Source organism: Hylobates moloch, unplaced genomic scaffold (assembly GCF_009828535.3).
Source record: "Hylobates moloch isolate HMO894 unplaced genomic scaffold, HMol_V3 SCAFFOLD_14, whole genome shotgun sequence".
NCBI lineage: Eukaryota > Metazoa > Chordata > Mammalia > Primates > Hylobatidae > Hylobates > Hylobates moloch.
Genome location: NW_026652289.1, coordinates 63,057,836 through 63,085,108, shown reverse-complemented (window position 1 = coordinate 63,085,108; position 27,273 = coordinate 63,057,836). Strand labels below are relative to the sequence as shown.

General features: G+C 38.2%; 1 protein-coding gene across 1 annotated transcript in view; it reads right to left on the bottom strand.

Annotated features, from left to right (window-relative positions):
* Positions 1-27,273, bottom strand: part of DENND4A (DENN domain containing 4A) — a 143,576-nt gene that overhangs the window by 79,309 nt on the left and 36,994 nt on the right. The window contains exons 3-7 of the mRNA XM_032175165.2: positions 25,852-26,184; positions 22,098-22,347; positions 5,331-5,400; positions 2,385-2,554; positions 1,384-1,622 (exon numbers count right to left, since the gene is read on the bottom strand). Of these exons, the coding sequence (XP_032031056.1) occupies positions 1,384-1,622; positions 2,385-2,554; positions 5,331-5,400; positions 22,098-22,347; positions 25,852-26,162 (1,040 nt within the window). The 5' untranslated portion in view covers positions 26,163-26,184. The remainder of the gene's footprint in view (positions 1-1,383; positions 1,623-2,384; positions 2,555-5,330; positions 5,401-22,097; positions 22,348-25,851; positions 26,185-27,273) is intronic.

Here is a 27,273-nt window from a genome sequence, read left to right as displayed (position 1 = left end):
GCATGATCTTGGCTCACTGCAACCTCCGCCTCCCGAGTTTAAGCAATTCTCCCTGCCTCAGCCTCCGGAGTAGATGGGATTACAGGTGCCCACAACCACGGCTGGCTTTTGTATTCTTTTTTTTTTTAGTAGAAACAAGGTTTCACCACGTTGGCCAAGCTGGTCTTGAACTCCTGACCTCAGGTGATTCACCTGCCTCAGCCTCCCAAAGTGTCGGGATTACAGGTGTGAGCTACCACACCTGGCCAGACCAATACATATTTTAATGTAACTGACAAAGTTCACTACTACAGTTTTAGATTGCAAATAACTTGTAAGAAACCAGCATTTGTCAAGCTTGGTGCAGCGTCAAAAAAAAGAATATCCCAAACTTTCCGAAAATATTATCCAAAATCCCTCCCTTTTCTACCTACGTATCTGTGGGAGGCCAGGCTTTCTTTGTATATTTCAACCAAAACAACTACTGCAACAGATTGAATGTAGACCATATATGGAAGCCCGGCTATGTTCAATTAAGCTAGACATTAGAGATCTGCAAAAATGGAAAACAATGCCATTCTGCTCACTAAAGTTTTTTTAGTTTTGGAAAAGTTATTTTTCAAAAAAGACATTTATATTAACATGCAATGGGTTTGTTATCTTTAAAATAAATTGATCTGGTGATTCCATTACTGGGTATACTGCCAAAGAAAAAAAAATGCATTCATCTAATTTCTTCTTTACATTCATTATATGTAAATACGGTAAGGAATTTTTTTTTTTTTGAGACAGGGTCTCCCTCTGTCACCCAGGCTGGAGTGCAGTGGCACGATCATGGCTTACTGCAACCTCCGCTTCCCGGGTTCAAGTGACTCTCGTGCCTTGGCCTTCCGAGCAGCTGGGACTACAGGCATGGGCCATGTCCAACTCATTTCTGTAGTTTTGTAGAGATGGGGTTTCACCATGTTGCTCAGGCTGGTCTCAAACTCCTGGACTCAAGCGATCTGCCTGCCTTGGCTTCCCAAAGTGCTGAGATTATGGGCGTGAGCTATTGCACCCAGCCCCAGTAAGAAATATTTGTAAAAGTTCATAATAAATTTAAGTTATATGTAAAATAAGAATTTAAAAATTAGTAAAAAATTTTCAGCATCTGTCCAGATTGGGATCTCTAAACTTCCCAAGAGCATTAAACAAATTAATTTCTTCTCATTGGAGATAAAATTATTTCAAATAACAAGACTACAAACATACAATGGAGAAATACTACCTGACTGAAATACACCATTTTTTTCAAATAACTCTTAAGAAATCTAGTATCCATATAAAATTTACCCAGTTGCCAACACAAATTTGCCACATAATGGAAAGATCTGTCAAATGTTGAACCAAGAACACTTAACTTACTTCTCAATTGGAAGGACATGAGGCCCAGAGATGGAATAACGATACAGAAAAGTCAGAAACTTCCTGAATGCATCAAAAAAAGGCCAGTGAGAAAGAAGACAGATGCATTTGTTAGTATGAATTGTTTTGGAACTATCAGACTTCCCATCTGCTGATGTTAAACCCAAAAGAAGTCTCTGTTTTTCTGTGAGATTCTCCTCAGAGTATGGTTCATAAAACTGAATAGCAGCACCATAAACCTGCAAAACAAGTAATATATCCAGTAAATATACTTTGTATCATATATCCAAATCAAATCATCAGTTAAATATTTAATAAATGCTTGCTATGAGCCAGGTGAGAAGCCAGGTATTAAGAACACAGTGATGAAGAAACACCCCTCCTGCTTTCTTGATGTATCTAAGAACTATATAGTGCTATTCTCATGTCACTTTACTATTGAAAGAAAAGGTGTTTTGATTAAATTTATTTGTTTTATAAAGAGTGGAAGCAATTTTATCAATATTCTCTATAAGAAAATGATTGAAAATAATTACTTGGTAGAAAGTGAGATGAAAATTTAGATAAGGAAATACAAATTCCAAATTTGGGCAATTCATTGAATTTCTCGGGACATCAATTTCCCTATCCATAAAATGAGGAAAATTAGACTTGATAATTTCCAAGGTCCCTTCCAACTATCATGTCTATAATTCTAAATTGCATTATATATTTAATAATGTTACTTTCAAAGCTTCTTTATCACAGAAAATGAACCAATGAAGGATCATCATTTGATGATGAAAAAATCTTTCACCATAATCACAAAAAAGCATTTAGGTGGATGGGACAGAATAAAAATTCTCTTTTCCTATGTCCCTGGATACAGTTATTTTAATCAAGTGGAAAAGTATGCATAATGCATTCAATTTAATCAGTTTTTCCCCTACTATTCCTTGCATTATAGAAAACTTGAAAATGTACAAGAAATTTGTAGATACAATTTGTCAAACACATAATACCTTTTCAGCTGAGGCTCCAGTTAAAACAAATGTAGAAAATACAGGGAGAGGGTATTTGCTATTTGATGGCCAACATTCAATGGTTGCACCCATTGGTAAACAAAATAGAGGAACGGATTCTGGTAGTGAGAATGACTCATAATCTTCTTGAGGATATCTACAAATTAGGCCTATAAAAACAACAATAAATATTAGGTCATCATCTCTTGAATTTAGGTACCCATTATTTCAATGATGATAAAATGCTTTGTTATTTCACACATTTGGAATGCCAAAGCATTACATATATGTTCATCAAATAACACTGAATACTTTGGTAGGATTCATAGATATTTTAATCCTTGAACATTACAACTATTAACTAACTGCTTAATATTTATCAAGCTTCATCTATAAAGGCTATGTTAAAGCTAACAAGAAAAAGACATCCTATAGAAATGCACAAACACACTCCTAAAACTTCAGTTTGTGGTCACACTACCTTAGAAAGCATACTAAGTTTTTGAAATTTTCAATATGGTTTATTTTCATCTATCTACTTCATCAGTTCTCAATAACTCACATATTAAAATTCATATCCCATAGGAGTATATGTTAATTTCTAGCACAAATACAGGAAAATTACTCATAAAAATAGAAGAGTCACATATTTACAATGTCTTAGGAATAGTATCAACTCAAGCTCAGCTTCTAAATAACACCAGGTTATATGAAGATAGAGTTTTAAGTTGCCTATGATTTCACATTAGGTAAACTAACGTTTACATTAGGAAAATGGTCCAGGCATCTTCCACTGAATACACTCCAGGAAGAACCTTGTACCTCATTTTGTGGAACATGAAACAGAAAATAGGTTCCCTGGCCATAAAGCCCTTAAAGTCAAGTAGAAACTATCACTAGACATAGTCACAAAGACAAAAAGATAAACTGGGGAAATATAAGTGGTTGTTGGTTCTGCCACTAATATATCTGTGACTTTGGACAAATGACATACTACAGGAGTATGGTTTTCTCATCTACAAAATCAGATGAAGTAGATAAACTAAGGTCCAAGGCAGTTCTAAAATTATTTAATTACATGCTAGCCAGCAAGGAGGTCCCATGAGGATCTATAGTTAACTCTGTACTACTCTCTCAGGTCATGAGGTAATGATAAAGTCATAAAGTAAGTATAGAAATAGTGATGAAGGCCAGCTGGGCGTGGTGGCTCATGCCTGTAATCCTAGCACTTTGGGAGGCCGAGGAAGGCAGATTGCCTGAACTCAGGAGTTGAAGACCAGCCTGGGCAACACAGTGAAACCCCATCTCTACTAAAATACAAGAAATTAGCCAGGCGTGGCCGCGTGTGCCTGTAGTCCCAGCTACTTGGGAGGCTGTGGCAGGAGAATTGCTTGAACTGGGGAGGCAGAGGTTGCAGTGAGCCAAGATTGTGCCACTGCACTCCAGCCTTTCAATGGTTGTATCCGTTGGTAAACAAAATAGAGGAACGGATTCTGGTAGTGAGAATGACTCATAATCTTCTTGAGGATATCTACAAATTAGGCCTACGGCAACACAGTGAGACTCCATCTCCAAAAAAAAAAATTTTTTTTTGATGAGAGCCAGTAGCCAGTACAGCAGCTCACGCCTGTAATCTCAGCACTTTGGGAGGCTGAAGTGGAAGGATCACTTGAGTCAAGGAGTTCAAGAGCAACCTGGGCAATACAGCAAGACTCCATCTCTACTAAAAAAAAAAAAAAATTAGCCAGGCATGGCGGCACATGCCACCATGTACTCTCAGTAGTCTCAGCTACTTGGGAGGCTGATGTGGGAGGACTGCTTGAGCCCAGGAGTTCAACATTGCAGTGAACTATGATCCCACCACTCCACTCTAGACTAGGCAACAGAGCAAAACCTTGTCTTAAAAAAAAAAAAAAAAAAAAAAAAAAAAAAAAGGTGATATATTGTAGATCTAAAAATATCAAAGGCTGGGTCTGACGGCCCTCACCTGTAATCCCATCACTTTGGGAGGCTGAGGCAAGAGGAGTGCTTGAGCCCAAGAGTTTAAGACCAACCTGGGCAACATAAGAAAGACCCTGTCTCTACAAAAATTTAAAAAATTAGCCAGGCATGCTGTGATACTCCTATAGTCCAAGGTACTAGGGAGACTGAGGCAAGAGGATACCTTGAGCACAAGAGTCTGAGGTTGCAGTGAGCTACAATACCACTGTACTCCAATCTGAGCAACCGAATGAGACCCTGTCTCAAAAAAGAAAAAAAATCAAATGTAAAAGAGAAACTTGAGTCTAGAACTCTAAACACACATGTATATAAATGTATATGTATATATGTATATATTTTTAAAGATCAAGTCTATATTGCTGGTCTTGAACTCCTGGACTCAAGCAATCCTCCTGCCTCAGCCTCCAAAAAAACTGGAACCACAAGCACATGCCACCATGCCCTGCATAAAAGCAATTTTTAAAAGGCTGAATCTGTTCTCTTGTAAATCAGGTCACTATGTTTGAAATTTTGATGTCTCTGAAAATTGGACATTTTGACTATGCATAAAACTCCAAATTGGTTTATAATATTTTCCATTATTATGAAACATGATTTCATGTGAACTACAGCTCTTACTAAATTTAAGTATTAAAGAAATACTAATTTAAAATGAAAATACATTTTCCCATATTTCTGCTGATTTAAAAACTTAAAGATAATTGAGATCTCATTATTTATTTAAACCCAAGGCTTAAAATAAAAACCCACCTTATTTTAAAATTAATCTTCCATCAAGCATCCAATAAACATATAAGTGACGACACAAATAAGAATCAAAAGATACGGATTGTAGTCCCAGTCCCGATACTAACACATCCTAGGCAGGTTTTTTTCTTTTCTTTAACCTTTCCAGGCCCTATAATACATTTATATATGAAGTATTGCATGAAAAATTACACTTACCAGCTTTGTAAGATATAGTGTTCGTCTTTGCCACCGATTTTTTATAACACAAGTATACTGCTGACCCCCACTGGATTTAAAAAAATAGAAATATCATTTAATTTTTAAAAGGTAGGAACGTGATAAAATGGAATCTCTTTGAGCTCTCTAGTAAGTATTATCTAAGATGTAGTAACAAATTTCCCTCTGCTAGCTATTTTCAGTTGGCTGTTTTGTCAATATTTTATTGGAATCACTGTCCACTTATCTTTCAGAAGTAAATTATAACTTTTTTTCCCTTGCAACAGCAATAACATGAGGAAAACTTGACTCTTTTAAACAAAGCTAAGCCACAACCATTTAGATTTTATTCTAAGTCCAAATTGTGGGTATAAATGATAAACTACAAAGTATCTACTCAAGTGCATACCTTCGACTCCACAATCTGTTTCAGATATTGCCAGGTTTTTCTGCAATCCTTTATGCCTCAAGAGTTGTAATTTGTTAAGTCCACTTCCTTATTTCCTACTTTCTCCCAAATTCATTTCCAATCAGGCTTTAATTACCACTCCTTAAAAGAATAACTTAACTTCCAAATCTTTTTTTTTTTTTTTTTTTAAATGGAGTCTCGCTCTGTCACCCAGGCTGGAGTGCAGTGGTGCGATCTTGGCTCACTGCAATCTCTGCCTCCTGGGTTCAAGTGATTCTCATGCCTCAGCCTCCCAAGTAGCTGGGATTACAGGCACGTGCCACCATGACTGGTTGATTTTTGTTTTGTTTTGTTTTTGAGATGGAGTCGCAATGGTGCAATCTCAGCTCACTGCAACCTCCGCCTCCCAGGTTCAAGTGATTCTCCTGCCTCAGCCTCCCAGAGTAGCTGGGATTACAGGAACGTGCCACCATGCCCGGCCAATTTTTGTATTTTTAGTAGAGATGGAGTTTCACCACGTTGGCCATGGTGTTGGCCAGGCTGGTCTCGAAATCCTGACCTCAGGTGATCTGTCCGCCTCGGCCTCCCAAAGTGTTGGGATTACAGGCGTGAGCCACTGTGCCCAGCCTCTTTTCATTCTTAAGATTATTTATCATTACATGCTATATTTGTTTGTTTATTGTCTTTCTGACTTGAATATATGCTCAATGAGGGTAGGGATTTTGTTTTCTTCACCACTGCACTCCCAGAGGCTCACACATAGTAGTTAAATAAGTTTTACTAAATAAATATATACATAATTTATTTAAAAGTTTTGAAATAAGGGTAAATAGTTTTATGAAACACATTCCTTACACAATCCATGCAAATGAAGAAGTGTAACGTCATTGATAATTAAAAGGAGTATATAATAAAAATTTTTATTATTACAATTTAATGTGATTTGTATAACTCCACCCCTAGTACCCTGGATTGCAATAATCTCCCAAACGGTCTTCCTCTTTCCACCTTTGCTTCTCGCTACAGTCTATCACTACATAAACGAGTGATCCTTTTAAATCAAATGTCAGAGCATGTCACTGTTCTGTTCAAAATCTCAGTCTCTCTCAGAATAAAAGCCAAAGTCCTTACAATCACCTAAAGGTCCTAATCATCTACCCCCAATTCCAATCTCTTTATTCTCCCCATAATTTATTCTGCTTTAAGACACACCATTTTCCTTATTCCCAAAACATGCCAGGAATGCTCCCTCCTTGAAGCCTTTTGCACAGACTGTTCCCTATATTTCAAACATTCTTTGCCTGTGATATCTGAATGATTAACTTCCTTACTGCCTTCAAATATTACTTTCAAATAAGGGCTTCCTTGACCACTCAATTTAAAATTGCAACCCATTCCCCACTACTCCCAATCCCCTTTTATGCTACTCTTAGGTTTTCTTTTTTACTATGGCACTTATCACTTTCTAACATACTATACTTTAAAAGTTATTTGTTTAAAATTTATTATCATCTATTTTCCTCCACTCTGATAAGTTCTACATTCTTTTATCATTAATACCTAAAACAGTGCCTGGTGCATTACAGGTGCTCCATAAAGTATTTGCTGAATGAATTAATCTTGGAGCAGAGGTTTCTAGGTAGAAGGAATGTCAAGAGGAAAGGCCCTGATACAGAAGTATGCCCGTCATGACCTAAGAGCTAAAGAGAAGAGTAAATGAGATACTGACGGGAGATAAGGAAGCCAGATCATGTGGGTCCTTTTAGGCTGTTTTAAGGATTTTGGCTTCTATTACTCTTGGAGATAGTGAAAGCCACTGGAGGGTTTCGAGCAGAAGAGAGGCATTATTTGACTTACAGTTAAAAGGTCACTCTGAGTACTATGTTGAGAAGTGGGGGTGGGAGACAAGGAAGAAAGCAAGTACTCATAATTATTTTGGATCAGTAATCCAGGCAAAAATTATGAGAGTTTGAATAAGGGTAGCAACAGTGGGAATGATGAAAAGAGGTCAGATTCTGGGTATATTCTGAAAATACAGACAAAAAAAATCCTATTTGATTATATGAAGTACAGTATAAATCAAAGACGATGCCAATGCCTGAGTAACAGGAAGGAAGAAGCTCAATTGAGATGGAGGAGATTGTGGATAAAGCAGGTTTGGGGTGAAGATAAGGGGTTCAGTTTTAGACATGTTAAGTTTGAAACATCTATTAGACATCCAATTGAAGAACTAAATAGAGCTAAGGTGAGCAGTCTGAAATGGACACACAAACTTGAGAGAGGTCACCATTTGATGTATAGGTGATGAGAGAAAAATTTACATGGCACACTTCCTCACCTCCATGGGTTATCAACTCAAACATCATCTTACCAGAGAGTCTTCCTTTCACCATTTTACATACAATAACAAGGCTCCCTCCACCCTGCCCAGTCCTCCCTATCACCCGTCTCTTGCATTTTTTTTCCTCCTTAGCATGTATCACCATTTGACATATTATATATTTTCTTAACTATTATCTGAATACAAAAAAGTTTACTTACATAAGACTAAGTAAACATTAGTGGGTAGCTCTGAGACTCAAAGTATAAGCTTTTAGTGTCTGAACTTTGTATCTATTTTGAATGTACAGAAGACCTTTTGTTGGCTTGTTTCTCATGTAATCCTTTCAAGAATTAAATAAGAATTGTACTTACTAGAGTCATTTCTGAATAAAAAATGCATTATATACCTGTCAAATGCCAGGTGACAAGTAGTTACTTAAAGGTAACGACTAAAACTGTGGAAAAATATCAGTATTACAGAAAATACAGACAAGTTACGTAAGTATTTTCATGTAAGAAGCCAAGTGTCTGAATATAAATTATTTTCCAACTTTGGTTTCTCTGATATTTAGTTCACACTCAGTTAATAAAGTTCTCATTTAGATGTACTTAAAAATCTGATGAATAACAATAAGAGAAGATACCATAAATAGCACTATATGATCATTTAAAAATATTTTATCAAGAAATGACAATCTCCTGAGTATTCAAAAACATAACAAATCTTTGCTTTTCAACTTTGAGTATCTGTCAGCCTTCCAAATACTGAATAGCTAACAGCATAATGTGGTCAAACTAAAGTGAAAGAGAATAATATTCAAATATCTCTCTTATTTAAAACACACAATACACATAAAATAATATGTCTGGCTATCTGTAAATATCTTACTAAAAAACAAAAACCCTTAACCTTTTATTTTAATACAGTTTAATAAATTATGTTGAGATTGTAGCCTTGGGAAATTTTCTCTTGATGGAAAAATATTAAAGCATTTATAAAAATAAAATCCCAACACAGCAATGAACATAAGCAACATTTAACACACTAATCTACTGGAAAAATATTTTTAAATCACATGAATATGTAAAAGTCAAGCAGATATTATGAATATAGGCAAACAAATTTTGGCTTATCAAATGGGTAAAAAAAATTTTATAAAAATGGGCTCTCTATTGGAAAGTCCAAACTCTACTTCCCAATAAATCCAATTTGTAAAGATAGCAAGAAAACTTCAATAATAACTTTGGTGACAATAAAAAAAGAACTATATGACCATTTGGATATAGTAGAAACCAAAAGGAATATTCTATAATGAAAAACAAGGAGTTAGAAATGCAGTATGTTACGGGGCTCTGGAGGAAAGAGAACCATGGATATTAAAATTAACAGCAGGGCCAGGCATGGTGGCTCATGCCTGTAATCCCAGCACTTTGGAAGGCCGAGGTGGGTGGATCACCTGAGGCCAGGAGTTTGAGACCGGCCTGGCCAACATGGTGAAACCCCGTCTCTACTAAAAAAAAAAAAAAAAATCCAAAAATTAGCCGGATGTGGTGGCGGGCACCCTTAATCCCAGCTACCCAGGAGGCTGAGGCAGGAGAATCCTTTGAACCTGGGAGGTGGAGGTTGTGGTGTGCAGAGATCACACCATCGCACTCCAGCCTGGGCGACAAGAGTGAAACTCCGTATCAAAAAAAAAAAAAGGAATTAAAAGCATTTTCCACATTTTTTTACACACAAGGTTCATGGTGAAAAAGAAAAAGAAGGAGCCATTGTTCCAAAACTACTTTAAACTCTCTACCAATAAGTATCCACATTGTAGTTTGCCACAGCAAAAACGTACTTTCAAATTCTTCCTCTTTCCCCCAGAATTAGGTACATGATTTAATTACCTCCTTTGTTAAAAATTCTACTTTTTTTTTTTTTTTGAGATGGAGTCTCGTTCTGTTGCGCAGACTGGAGTGCAGTGGCATGAGCTCAGCTCACTGCAACCTCTGCCTCCCAGGTTGAAGCAATTCTCCTGCCTCAGCCTCCCAAGTAGCTGGGATTACAGGCGTGCACTACCAGGCCTGGTTAATTTTTGTATTTTAGCAAAGACAGGGTTTCAGCGTGTTGGCCAGGCTGGTCACGAGCTCCTGACCTCAGGTGATGCAACTGCCTCAGCCTCCCAAAGTGTTGGGATTACAGGTCATAGCATCTGGCTCAATTCTACTTTTCTAAGTAAACTCGATAAATCAAATGCTGACATTCTTGGACAGTTGTAAAACAAGAGCCATGTGGAAAGAGTATTTAAAAAACACCCTTAAGGAGACTCGGCCGGGTGCAGTGGCTCACATCTGTAATCCCAGCACTTTGGGAGGCTGAGGCATGCGGATCACTTGAGGTCAGGAGTTCAAGACCAGCCTGGACAATATGGTAAAACCCTGTCTCTACCAAAAAAAAAAAAAAAAAAAAAAAATACAAAAATTGGCCGGGTGTGGTGGCGCATGCCTGTAATCCCAGCTACTCGGGAGGTTGGGATAGGAGAATCACTTGAACCCAGGAGGTGGAGGTTGCAGGGAGCTGAGATCGCATCACTACACTCCATCCTGGGTGACAAAGTAAGACTCTATTTAAAAAAAAAAAAAAAAAAAAACTCTTAACGAGAGTCAAAAAAACTAAGGAGATAGTCCCAAATTTGCCAAAAATTAGCTGTGTGTTTTAAAGCAAGTCAAGCAAGCTACCTGGACTAAATATCCTTATTCACAAATTTTTGCAATTTTAGATCGTATGACCACTCTAAGTTCTCATCCAGCTCTAAAATACTGTAATTATGTTCTAATATCAAATCAAAGTCCAAATCATTTAAGGCTATGGTCCAAGATTTAAAACAAAGTAATTTTCGAAAACTCTTTCTATAAGCTTAATATGGATTAAACTAGATGCTATTTTCATCCTCATTTTACAATCATGAAACAGGCACAGAGAGGTTAAGTTACTTGTCCCAGGTCACAAAGCCAGTAACGGTCAGAGATAGGATACAGACCCAGACACTCTAGAACCAGTTTGTGCTCTGAATCACTAATCTATACTGATTTTAATCACTATGAAATACAGATATCATTTGCTATCTTATTGGGAGGGTTAAAACCAAATTCAGGGTCCCAAAATTTGTACTGTATCCAGCCACATATCAATACACCCCAGTTTTTCCTCTTTTTGCTTTATCTTAACCCTCAGTATCTCATGCTGCTATATTAAGAGAGTAAAAATAGTTTTAAAAGTCTGCTTCCTGGCCAGGCACAGTGGCTCGTACCTGCAATCCCAGCACTTTGGGAGGCTCAGGTGGGCGGATCACAAGGTCAGGAGTTCAAGATCAGCCTGACCAATGTGGTGAAACCCCATCTCTACTAAAAATACAAAAATAGTCGGGCGTGGTGGTGCGTGCCTGTAATCCCAGCTACTCAGGAGGCTAAGGCACGAGAATCACTTGAACCCAGGAGGTGGAGGTTGCAGTGAGCCGAGATGGCGCCACTGCACTCCAGCCTGGGCGACAGAGCGATACTCCATCTCAAAAAAAAAGAAAAAAAAAAAAAGTCTGTTTCCCTACACTTCAGAAAAAGGAACATGAGTTTTTAAAAAGTCAACTTCCATAAAAACTTAACACGTTGAAATGTATATAAAATCTTTAGATCTTAACAAAGTGTTAATTTACGTAATTATAATAGGACACTGTAAATATCTGCCCTAACATCAAGAAATTAACTTTTGAGAAAAATAAAAAAATTAAAAGAGACAAAATCCACACAAGACAGGGTGAGAAAAAATAAAATAAAAAGAAATTAAATTTACAGCTAAGCAAAGTCACTCATGCCTGCAATCCTAGTGCTTTGGGAGGCCAAGGAGAGAGGATTGCTTGAGGCCAGGCGCTCAAGACCAGCCTGGGCAATACAATAAGACCCAATACCTACAAAAAATTTTGGAAATTAGTTGAGCATGGTGGTGCATGCCTGTAGTCTCAGTTATTTGGGAGGCTGAAGTAGGAGAATCACATTAGCCCAGGAGTTTGAGGCTACAGAGAGCTATGATCATGCTACTGATGTACTCCAGCCTGGGTGACAGAACAAGATCCTGTCTCTAAAAAAAAAAAAAAGAAAGAAAAAAAAAGAAAAAGAAAGAAATTAAATTTAAAATTTTGTGATTAAAAACCCAATTGTTGGCCAGGCACAGGGGCTCGTGTCTGTAATACCAGCACTTTGGGGGACTGAAGTAAGAGGACTGCTGGAGCTCAGGAGTTCAAGACAAGCCTGGGGTATGTAGGGAAACCTCAACTCTACAAAAAAGTTAAAAATTAGCCGGATGTGGTGGTGCACACCTGTGGTCGATCCATTGAGCTACTCGAGAGGCTAAAGTGGGAGGATTACTTGAGCCCAAGAGGTCGAGGCTGCAATGAGCCATGAGCAGTCCACTATACTCCAGCCTGGGCAACAGAACAAGACCCCGTCTCTAAAAAAAAAAACAAAAAGAAAAACCCAATTGTTTCTTCAGAGCAGCTGCAGTAGAAAAAAAAGAAAAAAGAGACCCAATTGTTGACAAAGTTATGAAAAAAACCCCAATATTCTTATACTTTATTGGTAGGAATTGTAATTGGTTAAACCCTTCTGGATAAAATCTTAATAGTAAATATATGGTTTGATCTAGAAATTCCAGGACGAACCATAAGGAAATAATTAATGCAGTACAGTGCTCAGGAGTTTGGTTCTGGAGTTCTGCAGCCTGAATTTGAATCTTGCTTTAACTACTAATTGAAGGTATGACCATGGGAAAGTAACCACCTCTTTAACTCTCAAATTTTCTTCTTTGTAAAATGGGGAGAAAATACCTATTCAGGGTGGTTGTGTGGAACTGAGTTATTGAATGTGAAATATTTAGAATGGTGTATAGCACAGAAGAGCTAAATAAATGTAACTTGTTTTATAGATTTGGTTATAAGTATGTTCATAACAGCTTGCTTGCAACATTTTTAAAAATCAGAATCTAAAGGTCTTTACAAAAGAGGATAATAAATAAATTGTGGCACATCCATTTAATACAATAACATTTAGCCATTCAATAATATATTTAATACACTGATATTAAGTATATTTAATATTTAATAAATATATTAAAATATTATCAACCTCCACAATAAGCAAAGAAATGCAAATTAAAATTAGAACAATTTTGTATTATATAGTCAATAATTAAAATGTCAATAATTGGTAACAACCAATGTCGGTGAGGTGTGGGAACATAGGAAATAGCATTCTCATAAACTATGGCTGCTGGGAGTAAAAACTGCCACAGCGTTTTCAGAACAATATTTCAACACCTTCAAAATGGTCAGCATACTCATGGACCCATCAGTTCCACTTACAATTACTTATTCTTCCAGAGACACTCAAATATCTACAGAAAATGCACAGCATTAATCAAAGCAGCATTACTAGGAATGGAAAAAAACTGAAAATAACTTGTATTCATCATTCTGCATTTATACTTTCTGGAATACTATGCAGTCATTAAAAGAATTAAGCAGAAAGTTAAATAAACTGATAAAGGTAGAAAAAAGGCTTATAACAGAAATATAAAGAAATTTCCATTTTTTAATACTATACACTCATAAAAAAAGAATGAAATCATGTCCTGTGCAGCAACGTGGATGCAGCTGGAGGTCATCATCCTAAGCAAACTAATGCAGAAACAGAAAACTAAATACCGCATTTTCTCGCTTATAAGTGAGAGCTAAATATTGGGTATACCTGGACATAAAGATGGGAACAAAAGACACTGGGGACTACTAGAGGGGGAAGACAGGGAGGAAAGCAATGGCTGATAAACCACCCATTGGGTTCTATGCTCACTATCTGGGTGATGGCTTCGATCATACCCTAAACCTCAGCATCATGCAATATATACCTTTGCAAAAAATCTGCATATGTACTCCGATTTTAAAATAAAAAGTGAAAAGAGAAAAAGGAAATACAAAAAAAATCAAATAAAAAAGGATTAATTTATTATATATACCCCACATATGTGAACACAAAAGGGTATGGAAGGACACAAGTCAAATTGCTCATTGTTACCCCTGACAAAACATGGAAGTAGGAACAAGAACCTTCATTTTCTCACTTTCTACTCCATAGATCTACAATTTGTATACTCCCCGCCCTCCAATTTTCTTTGAGTATACATTCCTTTTTTTTTTTTTAATTTAAAACAGTAGTAAGAGAACAAAGACAAGACAGTTAAGGATCATGCATGGGATGACTTTCACTTTTACTAGGAGTGAGATGAGAAGCCATTAAGGGTTTTAAGCAGAGTAGTGATAGGATCTGATTTATGTTTTTTTTATTTTATTTTTTATTATTATACTTTAGGTTTTAGGGTACATGTGCACAATGTGCAGGTTTGTTACATATGTATCCATGTGCCATGTTGTTTTGCTGCACCCATTAACTCGTCATTTAGCATTAGGTATATCTCCTAATGCTGTCCCTCCCCCCTCCCCCCATCCCACAACAGTCCCTGGAGTGTGATGTTCCCCTTCCTGGGTCCATGAGTTCTCATTGTTCAATTCCCACCTATGAGTGAGAACATGCAGTGTTTGGTTTTTTGTCCTTGCGACAGTTTACTGAGAATGATGTTTTCCAGTTTCATCCATGCCCCTACAAAGGACATGAACTCATCATTTTTTATGGTTGCATAGTATTCCATGGTGTATATGTGCCACATTTTCTTAATCCAGTCTATCATTGTTGGACATTTGGGTTGGTTCCAAGTTTTTGCTATTGTGAATAATGCCGCAATAAACATACGTGTGCATGTGTCTTTATAGCAGCATGATTTATAGTCCTTTGGGTATATACCCAGTAATGGGATGGCTGGGTCAAATGGTATTTCTAGTTCTAGATCCCTGAGGAATCGCCACACTGACTTCCACAATGGTTGAACTAGTTTACAGTCCCACCAACAGTGTAAAAGTGTTCCTATTTCTCCACATCCTCTCCAGCACCTGTTGTTTCCTGACTTTTTAATGACGGCCATTCTAACTGGTGTGAGATGATATCTCACTGTGGTTTTGATTTGCATTTCTCTGATGGCCAGTGATGATGAGCATTTTTTCATGTGTTTTTTGGCTGCATAAATGTCTTCTTTTGAGAAGTGTCTGTTCATGTCCTTCACCCACTTTTTGATGGGGTTGTTTTTTTCTTGTAAATTTGTTTGAATTCATTGTAGATTCTGGATATTAGCCCTTTGTCAGATGAGTAGGTTGCAAAAATTTTCTCCCATTCTGTAGGTTGCCTGTTCACTCTGATGGTAGTATCTTTTGCTGTGCAGAAGCTCTTTAGTTTAATTAGATCCCATTTGTCAATTTTGGCTTTTGTTGCCATTGCTTTTGGTGTTTTAGACATGAAGTCCTTGCCCATGCCTATGTCCTGAATGGTATTGCCTAGGTTTTCTTGTAGGATTTTAATGGTTTTAGGTCTAACATTTAAGTCTTTAATCCATCTTGAACTAATTTTTGTATAAGGTGTAAGGAAGGGATCCAGTTTCAGCTTTCTACATATGGCTAGCCAGTTTTCCCAGCACCATTTATTAAATAGGGAATCCTTTCCCCATTTCTTGTTTTTGTCAGGTTTGTCAAAGATCAGATAGTTGTAGATATGTGGCATCATTTCTGAGGGCTCTGTTTTGTTCCATTGATCTATGTCTCTGTTGTGGTACCAGTACCATGCTGTTTTGGTTACTGTAGCCTTGTAGTATAGTTTGAAGTCAGGTAGTGTGATGCCTCCAGCTTTGTTCTTTTGGCTTAGGATTGACTTGGCAATACAGGCTCTTTTTTGGTTCCATATGAACTTTAAAGTAGTTTTTTCCAATTCTGTGAAGAAAGTCATTGGTAGCTTGATGGGGATGGCATTGAATCTATAAATGACCTTGGGCAGTATGGCCATTTTCATGATATTGATTCTTCCAACCCATGAGCATGGAATGTTCTTCCATTTGTTTGTATCCTCTTTTATTTCATTGAGCAGTGGTTTGTAGTTCTCCTTGAAGAGGTCCTTCACATCCCTTGTAAGTTGGATTCCTAGGTATTTTATTCTCTTTGAAGCAATTGTGAATGGGAGTTCACTCATGATTTGGCTCTCTGTTTGTCTCTGATTGGTGTACAAGAATGCTTGTGATTTTTGTACATTGATTTTGTATCCTGAGACTTTGCTGAAGTTGCTAATCAGCTTAAGGAGATTTTGGGCTGAGACAATGGGGTTTTCTAGATATACAATCATGTCATCTGCAAACAGGGACAATTTGACTTCCTCTTTTCCTAATTGAATACCCTTTATTTCCTTCTCCTGCCTGATTGCTCTGGCCAGAACTTCCAGCACTATGTTGAATAGGAGTGGTGAGAGAGGGCATCCCTGTCTTGTGCCAGTTTTCAAAGGGAATGCTTCCAGTTTTTGCCCATTCAGTATGATATTGGCTGTGGGTTTGTCATAGATAGCTCTTATTATTTTGAGATACGTCCCATCAATACCTAATTTATTAAGAGTTTTTAGCATGAAGGGTTGTTGAATTTTGTCAAAGGCCTTTTCTGCATCTATTGAGATAATCATGTGGTTTTTGTCTTTGGTTCTGTTTATATGCTGGATTACATTTATTGATTTGCGTATGTTGAACCAGCCTTGCATCCCAGGGATGAAGCCCACTGGATCATGGTGGATAAGCTTTTTGATGTGCTGCTGGATTCGGTTTGCCAGTATTTTATTGAGGATTTTTGCATCAATGTTCTTCAAGGATACTGGTCTGAAATTCTCTTTTTTGGTTATGTCTCTGCCAGGCTTTGGTATCAGGACGATGCTGGCTTCATAAAATGTGTTAGGGAGGATTCCCTCTTTTTCTATCGATTGGAATAGTTTCAGAAGGAATGGTACCAGTTTCTCCTTGTACCTCTGGTAGAATTCAGCTGTGAATCCATCTGGTCCTGGACTCTTTTTGGTTGGTAAGCTATTGATTATTGCCACAATTTCAGATCCTGTTATTGATCTCTTCAGAGATTCAACTTCTTCCTGGTTTAGTCTTGGGAGGGTGTATTTGTTGAGGAATTTATCCATTTCTTCTAGATTTTCTAGTTTATTTGCGTAGAGGTGTTTGTAGTATTCTCTGATGGTAGATTGTATTTCTGCGGGATCGGTGGTGATATCCCCTTTTTCATTTTTTATTGCATCTATTTGATTCTTCTCTTTTCTTCTTTATTAGTCTTGCTAGCGGTCTATCAATTTTGTTGATCTTTCCAAAAAACCAGCTCCTGGATTCATTAATTTTTTGAAGGGTTTTTTGGGCCTCTATTTCCTTCAGTTCTGCTCTGATTTTAGTTATTTCTAGCCTTCTGCTAGCTTTTGAATGTGTTTGCTCTTGCTTTTCTAGTTCTTTTAATTGTGATGTTAGGGTGTCAATTTTGGATCTTTCCTGCTTTCTCTCGTGGGCATTTAGTGCTATAAATTTCCCTCTGCACACTGCTTTGAATGTGTCCCAGAGATTCTGGCATGTTGTGTCTTTATTCTCGTTGGTTTCAAAGAACATCTTTATTTCTGCCTTCATTTCATTATGTACCCAATAGTCATTCAGGAGCAGGTTGTTCAGTTTCCATGTAGTTGAGTGGTTTTGAGTGAGTTTCTTAATCCTGAGTTCTAGTTTGATTGCACTGTGGTCTGAGAGACAGTTTGTTATAATTTCTGTTCTTTTACATTTGCTGAGGAGAGCTTTACTTCCAACTCTGTGGTCAATTTTGGAATAGGTGTGGTGTGGTGCTGAAAAAAATGTATATTCTGTTGATTTGGGGTGGAGAGTTCTGTAGATGTCTATTAGGTCCACTTTGTGCAGAGCTGAGTTCAATTCCTGGATATCCTTGTTAACTTTCTGTCTCGTTGATCTGTCTAATGTTGATAGTGGGGTGTTAAAGTCTCCCATTATTATTGTGTGGGAGTTTAAGTCCCTTTGTAGGTCACTCAGGACTTGCTTTATGAATCTGGGTGCTCCTGTGTTGGGTGCATATATATTTAGGATAGTTAGCTCTTCTTGTTGAATTGATCCCTTTACCATTATGTAATGGCCTTCTTTGTCTCTTTTGATCTTTGTTGGTTTAAAGTCTATTTTATCAGAGACTAGGATTGCAACCCCTGCCTTTTTTTGTTTTCCATTTGCTCAGTAGATCTTCCTCCATTCCTTTATTTTGAGTCTATGTGTGTCTCTGCACGTGAGATGTGTTTCCTGAATACAGCACACTGATGCGTCCTGACTCCTTATCCAGTTTGCCAGTCTGTGTCTTTTCATTGGAGCGTTTAGCCCATTTACATTTCAAGTTAATATTGTTATGTGTGAATCTGATCCTGTCATTATGATGTTAGTTGGTTATTTTGCTCGTTAGTTGATGCAGTTTCTTCCTACCCTCGATGGTCTTTGCAATTTGGCATGTTTTTGCAGGGGCTGGTACCGGTTGTTCCTTTCCATGTTTAGTGCTTCCTTCAGGAGCTCTTTTAGGGCAGGCCTGGTGGCGACAAAATCACTCAGCGTTTGCTTATCTGTAAAGTATTTTATTTCTCCTTCACTTATGAAGCTTAGTTTGGCAGGATAGGAAATTCTGGGTTGAAAATTCTTTTCTTTAAGAATGTTGAATATCGGCCCCCACTCTCTTCTGACTTGTAGAGTTTCTGCCGAGAGATCAGCTGTTAGTCTGATGGGCCTCCCTTTGTGGGTAACCCAACCTTTCTCTCTGGCTGCCCTTAACATTTTTTCCTTCATTTCAACTTTGGTGAATCTGACAATTATGTGTCTTGGAGTTGCTCTTCTCGAGGAGTATCTTTGTGGCGTTCTCTGTATTTCCCGAATCTGAATGTTGGCCTGCCTTGCTAGATTGGGGAAGTTCTCCTGGATAATATCTTGCAGAGTGTTTTCCAACTTGGTTCCACTCTCCCCGTCATTTTCAGGTACACCAATCAGACATAGGTTTGGTCTTTTCACACAGTCCCAAATTTCTTGGAGGCTTTGTTCATTTCTTTTTATTCTTTTTTCTCTAAACTTCCCTTCTCGCTTCATTTCATTCATTTCATCTTCCATCAGCGATACCCTTTCTTCCAGTTGATCGCATCTGCTACCAAGGCTTCTGCAATCTTCGCGTAGTTCTCGATACTTGGCTTTCAGCTCCATCAGCTCCTTTAAGCCCTTCTCTCCATTGGTTATTCTAGTTATCCATTCGTCTAATTTTTTTTCAAAGTTTACAACTTCTTTGCTACTGTTTTGAATTTCCTCCCGTAGCTCGGCGTAGTTTGATCGTCTGAAGCCTTCTTCTCTCAACTCGTCAAAATCATCCTCCGTCCAGCTTTGTTCTGTTGCTGGTGAGGAACTGCGTTCCTTTGGAGGAGGAGAGGTGCTCTGCTTTTTAGAGTTTCCAGTTTTTCTGCTCTGTTTTTTTTCCCCATCTTTGTGGTTTTATCTACTTTTGGTCTTTGATGATGGTGATGTACAGATGGGTTTTTGGTGTGGATGTCCTTTCTGTTTGTTAGTTTTCCTTCTACCAGACAGGACCCTCAGCTGCAGGTCTGTTGGAGTTTACTAGAGGTCCACTGCAGACCCTGTTTGGCTGGGTGTCAGCAGCGGTGGCTGCAGAACAGTGGATTTTCGTGAGACCACAAATTCAGCTGTCTGATAGTTCCTCTGGAAGTTTTGTCTCAGAGGAGTACCCGGCCCAGTGAGGGGTCAGTCTGTCCCTACTGGGGGGTGCCTCCCAGTTAGGCTGCTAAGGGGTGAGGGACCCACTTTAGGAGGCAGTCTGTCCGTTCTCAGATCTCCAGCTGCGTGCTGGGAGAACCACTACTCTCTTCAAAGCTGCCAGTCAGACAGGGACATTTAAGTCTGCAGAGGTTCCTGCTGAATTTTTGTTTGTCTGTGCCCTGCCCCCAGAAGTGGAGCCTACAGAGGCAGGCAGGCCTCCTTGAGCTGTGGTGGGCTCCACCCAGTTCGAGCTTCCTGGCTGCTTTGTTTACCTAAGCAAGCCTGGGCAATGGCGGGCGCCCCTCCCCCAGCCTCGCTGCCGCCTTGCAGTTTGATCTCAGACTGCTGTGCTAGCAATCAGCGAGACTCTGTGGGCATAGGACCCTCCGAGCCAGGTGCGGGACACAATCTCCTAGTGTGCCGTTTTCCAGGCCCGTTGGAAAAGCACAGTATTATGGTGGGACTGACCCGATTTTCCAGGTGCCGTTGGTTACCCCTTTCTTTGACTAGGAAAGGGAACTCCCTGACCCCTTGCGCTTTCTGAGTGAGGCAATGCCTCGCCCTGCTTCGGCTCACGCACAGTGCACTTCACCGACTGTCTTGCACCCACTGTTTGGCACTCCCTAGTGAGATGAAATCGGTACCTCAAACAGAAATGCAGAAATCACCCGTCTTCTGTGTCGCTCAGGCTGGGAGCTATAGACCGGAGCTGTTCCTATTCGGCCATCTTGGCTCCACCCCACCCCCCGCCCGATTTATGTTTTTAAAGGATCACTCTTGTCTATGCAAATAATATGACAGAGAGAGCAGAAGTGGAAGAACTGATCAGTTAGACAAAAAACTATGGCTTGCATTTGGCCCAAGGTCTGTTCTTGTATATCTAAACTAAGAATAGTTTTTGCTTTTATAAAGGGTTAAAAAAAAGAGATGACTATGAGACAGAGATTGTATGACCTGTAAAACCTAATTTATTACCTAGCTCTTTAAAGAAAAAATTTGCCTGACCCCTGGATTAGGACACTACTTCAATAATCCCATTAAGAGACAATTATGGCTTAGACTAGCGTTATGGCAAAAGAGGCGTTGTGAAGTGGCCATGTTCCAGATATATTTTGAAATTATAGTTAACAGAGTTTACATAAGAACTGAATGAGAAGAAGATAAAGGTTAAGTTTACTCCAAGTTTTTTCAGTGTGAGTTACTAGAAGAATGGAATTTCCATTTGCTAGATAAGGAAGACTATAAGCAGGTTTGGAGAGAAACATCAGGAGTTCAGTTTTGGACATATTAAATTTGAGATGCTTCATTAGATAAGATATTCAAGAAGGGATGATGAATTAGAGAAGTCCAGATTAGACAAATTTAGAAGTCATCCACACGTGGCCTGTATTTAAATGATTAGATCACCAAAGGAGTATGTTTAGGTGGTGAAGATAAATGGTTTGAGGACTGAACCATGAGGCACTCCATTGTGTAGGGATGGGGAGATGAAAAGGAATCAGCAAAGGCAGAAAGGGAATGACTGGTGAGGTAAAAGGAAAAAGCAAGAGAGTACCTAAGAAGAGAGTATATTTCTTCTTCATTGCACTGTTTCAAGAAGGAAGAAGTAACCATTTATGTAGAAACCTGCTGAAAAATTAAAATAAAGAATTGATCTCTGGATATGACAACAAGAGAAATCTTGATGGAGTGATGGAGACAAAAGACTGACTGGAAAGACCAAAGTGAGGAATGGGGCAGAATATACTCAACTCTTTTTAGAACTTTTACTGTAGAGGATAATGAAATGCAGCAATGAAAGCAGAGGAATATGAGATCAAGAAGTTTTGCAAAGACAAGAAATATTTGCATGTTGGAGGAAATAGGGAGGGAAAAACCAACGATTTACAAAAAAGTAGGGAGGACTGCTAAAGCCATGTCCTCAAATAGGTAAATTGAGATGTGGGATCTAGTCCCATTGAGGTGTGGGATCTAGTCACAAGTGGAAGGATACTCGTTGCTTTTGTAGTGGGCAGGAGGGGTGGGGGGAATTATTTTTTTAATTTAGAAAAAAGTACTTTGCATAGTTTCTTTTGAAAGTACAACCAAAGTACTTTCCAAAAAGTAAAATATCTAGTATCTTTAAAAACACATTTTTCAATTCTGTAATTACACTATGCTGTTTTCCCAAAAAAAAAAAAAAAAAAGATGTATTTAAAATTATGCTCTTTTCATCAGTGGTTAATGTTATCAGTGCAAGTAAGTCACTTACCATACTGTTATTGAGATTCTTGTCGACTTTGCAGAACGTGTGTGGTGGGCTTTCTCCTTTACTGGGTATAATAATACATATGTCAGTGACAGCCAACGTATTCTGAGTCATGTTTTCAGAGGCTCTTCGGTAAGTGATATAAATTCTTTGTGATGAGGTACTCCCACTAATATTTGCGGGGCGCCCATAGGGAGTACTCTGAATAATTTCACAACCCTGTTTCAATCTTTCTTTCCAGTCATATAAAACCCTAAAAATAAATTTTTAAAAATAAATACACAAATACACAAAGCACTTTAAATATGAAAAGTAATATTCTCAGGCATTATCAACTGATCCTCAAATGTAGTAGTGTGGTAAAAATATTCCAATCTTACTGCAATTTTGAAATGCACGGTCTTGTATGCATTAAAGAATAACTCTTTTTCCCCACCAAAAACTTTTGTTTTAAGGAAAAATTCTGACAAATCATTGTGTTTGTTGATATAAACCAGAGAAAGGCACAATCAAATGTGAAGGTACCTGTTTTGGCACATCATTTAATATAGTTATTAATTTATTTTTTGTCTCTAAAACAAGCACCTTCTTTAGAAAAAGCAACTGGGCATTTTGGCCAAAGTTAAAATCTTACAAAAGGTTACTTGCCCAACTGTGTAGAGTCTGCTTATGCAATTTTATCTCCAATACTTTCCTTGGCTTTAAGAGACAGTTTTAGGCTAAGAGAATGTAACTTCAAATCCATCCTTAATCAAAAGTCTGGGTGAGGCACTAGGCTTTTATTTTCTCTTTATTGGGGTAAAATCATAGGCTTTTAGTACAGGGTGGACCTGGCATCCATTCATTAAGTTTTCTATACTTAAGCACTTAGGAACACTAAAAAGCATAGTGCTTAAATAATATTAGTTTATTCCCTCACTGAATTCATTGATTTGTACTTTAATGCCAAGTCCCTGGCACTAGTAAAAAAATAAAAATAAAATAAGCTATATAGGGTTTTTTTTGAGACAGTCTTGGATCTCACTCTGTCACCCAGGCTGGAGTGCAGTGTTGTGATCTCGGCTCACTGCAACCTCTGCCTCCCAGGTTCAAGCGACTCTCCAGCCTCGGCCTCCCGAGTAGCTGGGATTACAGGCGTGTGGCACCACACCCGACTAATTTTTGTATTTTTAGTAGAGACAAAGTTTCACCATGTTGGCCAGGCTGGTCTCGAACTCCTGACCTCAAGTTATCTGCCTGCCTCGGCCTCCCAAAGTGTTGTGATTACAGGTATAAGCCACCGTGCCTAGCTACAAATTAAATACGTTTTTGCATTTGCTATAAAGCTATAAATTAAATGCGTTTTTGCATTTGCTATAAGACTTGTAACAAGCAATGTCTTCATCATCAATCAATATTCTCTCATATAAAATCCACTGTACAAACAAAATATAATGACAAAAACTGGTCAAATTCTTTCTTTTTCTTTTTTTTTTTTTTTTGAGATGGAGTTTCGCTTTTGTTGCCCAGGCTGGAGTGCAATGGCATGATCTTCGCTCACTGCAACCTCCGCCTCCTGGGTTCAAGCAAGTATCCTGCCTCAGCCTCCCAAGTAGCTGAGATTACAGGCACGCACCACTACACCAGACTAAGTTTGTATTTTTAGTAGAGACAGGGTTTTGCCATGTTGGTCAAGCTGATCTCGAACGCCTGACCTCAGCTGATCTACCCACCTAGGCCTCCCAAAGTGCTAGGATTATAGGCATGAGCCACTGTGCCCAGCCAAATTATTTCTAATATAAGTTTTAATTTCACTTTTTTTTCTGGCCATCAACAAATTAAAAAAAAAATCATCTCAACATTTTGAAAATTTACAGTTAAATTTGATGTTTAATCATAGCAACTGCGTGAATCCTAATGTTAGCTTAAGTGCTTATTCTTCCTTCTTTTGATCTTGTTTTGCTTTTTTTTAACTTAAAAACGGCACCTACACACAGAGAAGTTAGACAATCTAAATTCAAATTCCTACCACCTGTTACTAGCTGTAGTTCTGTAAGCATTTACTTAACCTCTCTGAGCCTTATAGTCAGCTATAAAATCTAAACATTTTGGCTTCAAAGGATTCCATAAAGAAAGTAAAAAGAACCTACAGAAAATATTTGTAAATCATTTAGCTGGTAAGGGGCTTTATCTAGAATATATTAAGAACTCTTACAGCTCAACAAACAAAAAGACAACCAAATTAAAAATGAGGAAAGGATCTGAATAGACATTTCTCCAAAGATATACAAACTTGTCAGTAAGCACTTAAAAAGATGCTCAACATCATTAGCCATCAAGTGAATGCAAATCAATACCATATGAGATACCATCTCACACCTGCTGGGACAGCAATAACCAAAATAATATGAAATGCTGACTAGGACATGGAGAAATTGGAACCCTCATGTACCGCAAGTGGGAATGCAATATGGTACAGTTGCTTAGCAGTCTGGCAGTTCCTTAAAAGGTTGAACATGGAATTACCATTATGACCCAGCAATGTCACTCCTAGGTATATACACATAAAAAATGAAAATATATGTCCACATAAAAACTTGCACATGAATATTCATGGCAATATTATTTATAATAGCCAAAAAGTGGAAAAGTCTCAAACATCCATCAACAGATGAATAAACTGTGGTATACTCATATGATGGAATATTATTCAGTCATAAAATGGAATAAAGTACTGATACATACTATAACATGGATGAACCTTGAAAACATTATGCTAAGTGAAAGAAGTCAGTCAAAAAAGATCATATGAAATGTGCAAAATAGGCAAATCCATAAAGACAGAAAGTAGCCAAAGGCTAAGTGAGTTAGGAAATTGGGTAGCAACTAACGAGTACAGGGTTTCTTTCTGGCATGATAAAAATGTCATAGAATTTATTGTGGTGATGGTTGCAAAACTCTGAAAATACTAAAAACTACTGAATTGTACACTTTAAATAAATGAGTGGCTGTATGGTATACGAATTATATCTCAATAATAAAGCACCCTACGTAAAGCTCTAATTTACCCCAATATCCTTCTTTGATACACACAGTTAACAATCCATCTATAATGGGGCTGGGTGTGGTGGCTCACATCTGTAATCCCAGTACTTTGGGAGGCCAAGGCAGGAAGATCACTTGAGGCCAGGAGTTTGAGACTAGCCTGGGCACATAGCAAGACCCCGTCTCTACAAAAAAATTAAAAACTAGCCAGGTGTGATGGTGTGTATCTATAGTCCCAGCTACTCAGGAGGCTGGGGCAGGAGGATCACTTGAGGCCAGGAGTTTGAGGCTGTAGTGAGCTATGATCATGCCACTGCACTCCAGCTGGGTGATAGAGACTGACCTTGTCCCTTTAAAAAGAAAAAAAAATCCATCTATACTGATCATTATAACATGCTTAAAAGCCTTTTTTCATACTTTAAAAATAATCAAAAATTTTCCAATCAGAATAATACTTTAATTTTCTAGTACTTTCCTGCAAATGTTTTTCAAATTCTCTCCCCTGCCTCTAACAGAAAGAAACCCAGGCAAGGTAAGACTGCTGGGAACTGCAGGATAAAAAGAGACAAAAGGAAACAGGGAGAGAATACAGGTTTCTGAATACAATACAAACTTGTCTATTTTTCTAAATCTGCTATACATCTATTAATGGCCAAAATGAACAGTTAATCTCAAAATCTACAAGGCATATTATTTGGATCAATAACAGTAAGTCATTTAAAAAAATACTTACCCCAGATCTGTAAGTGGAGGCTTATCTCTTCCTCTTCTATAGCAAAGGTAAATCTGTGGCCCCACAAGACTTCCATTATTAAGATCAGCTGACAATCCAGTTGGGGTAACATCAATACAGATATAATCCCGTGGGACTTCCTCCCCAAGAGATTTGATAATAACTGAAACATCTGTAATAGGTTCTTTTGGTTTAGCTACTTTATGACAAGCATCATTGAAGTGAATTTCTTCTTCTAGAGGCTTTGAAACATCAGTTAATCCTGCTACAACAAAGTAGTCAGCAACATGAGGCCCCTTGTCTTCAATCATCTTCCATTACAGAAGGTTACATCTAAAAGGAAAGTAAAAGACTAGTACTCCCCTATAATAAGCAAAATAAATATAAGTGGTTTGTGTGCAAATAAGAACAAAAAACTACAAAAAGAGTGCAAGCTCCTTGATAAACACAGTAGCATTATATATTTAACTTATATGTAAAAAGAATTTTTTTAACAATAAAAACATCTTTAGCAATCTTTTATTATTAAAGTAATGGATGAATTCCCAATTTTGGCAATATGGAAACCTACATTACCTAAGCAGACAACAAAAAGAGATCTTTTTAAATGCACAGTCTGGCCAGGTGCAGTGGCTCATGCCTGTAATCCCAGCACTTTGGGAGGCCGAGGCGGGTGGATAACCTGAGGTCAGGAGTTTGAGACCAGCCTGGCCAACATGGTGAAACCCCGTCTCTACTAAAAATACCAAAAATTAGCTCGGTGTGGTGGCAGGTGCCTGTAATCCCAGCTAATCAGGAGGCTGAGGCAGGAGAATCGCTTGAACCCGGGAAGCAGAGTTTGCAGTGAGCCGAGATCGGACCACTGCACTCCAGCCTGGGCAAAAAGAGTGAAACTCCATCTCAAATAAATAAATAAGTGCACGGTCATTCAATAAACGCTTTTAAATATAAATCTTACACAGAATTGTAAGAACGTAAGGGAAATTCCTAGGTCCCCAAAACACTGAAGAAACCAAAAGTCAGAATGCAGCCTGTAAACTACCACTGAGTGGGGAAATTTACTGATCTCCTCAATAATGAAGAGGCTTGTGTGTTTATTTTGTTTTATTCTTCTGAGATGCGGGGAGGTCTCACTATGTTGCCAGGCTGGTCTTGAACTCCTGGGGTCAAGTGATCCTCCCATCTCAGTCTACCAAAGTGCTGGGATTACAGGCATAAGCCACTGCACCTGATCCGGTTTGTGTTTTAGAAGGCATTAAAAGCATGGGAGATAAGCACTTCAGACCACATAGATAGAGAATTGGAACTGAGCCACCTGTATAAAGTCAAGTTTCAAAGGACTATACTCCTAGCCAAAGAGTGGATTTATAACACCTAACCACTGACACAGGGAGATAATAAAGTTGTAGGGAGGGTAGCGGG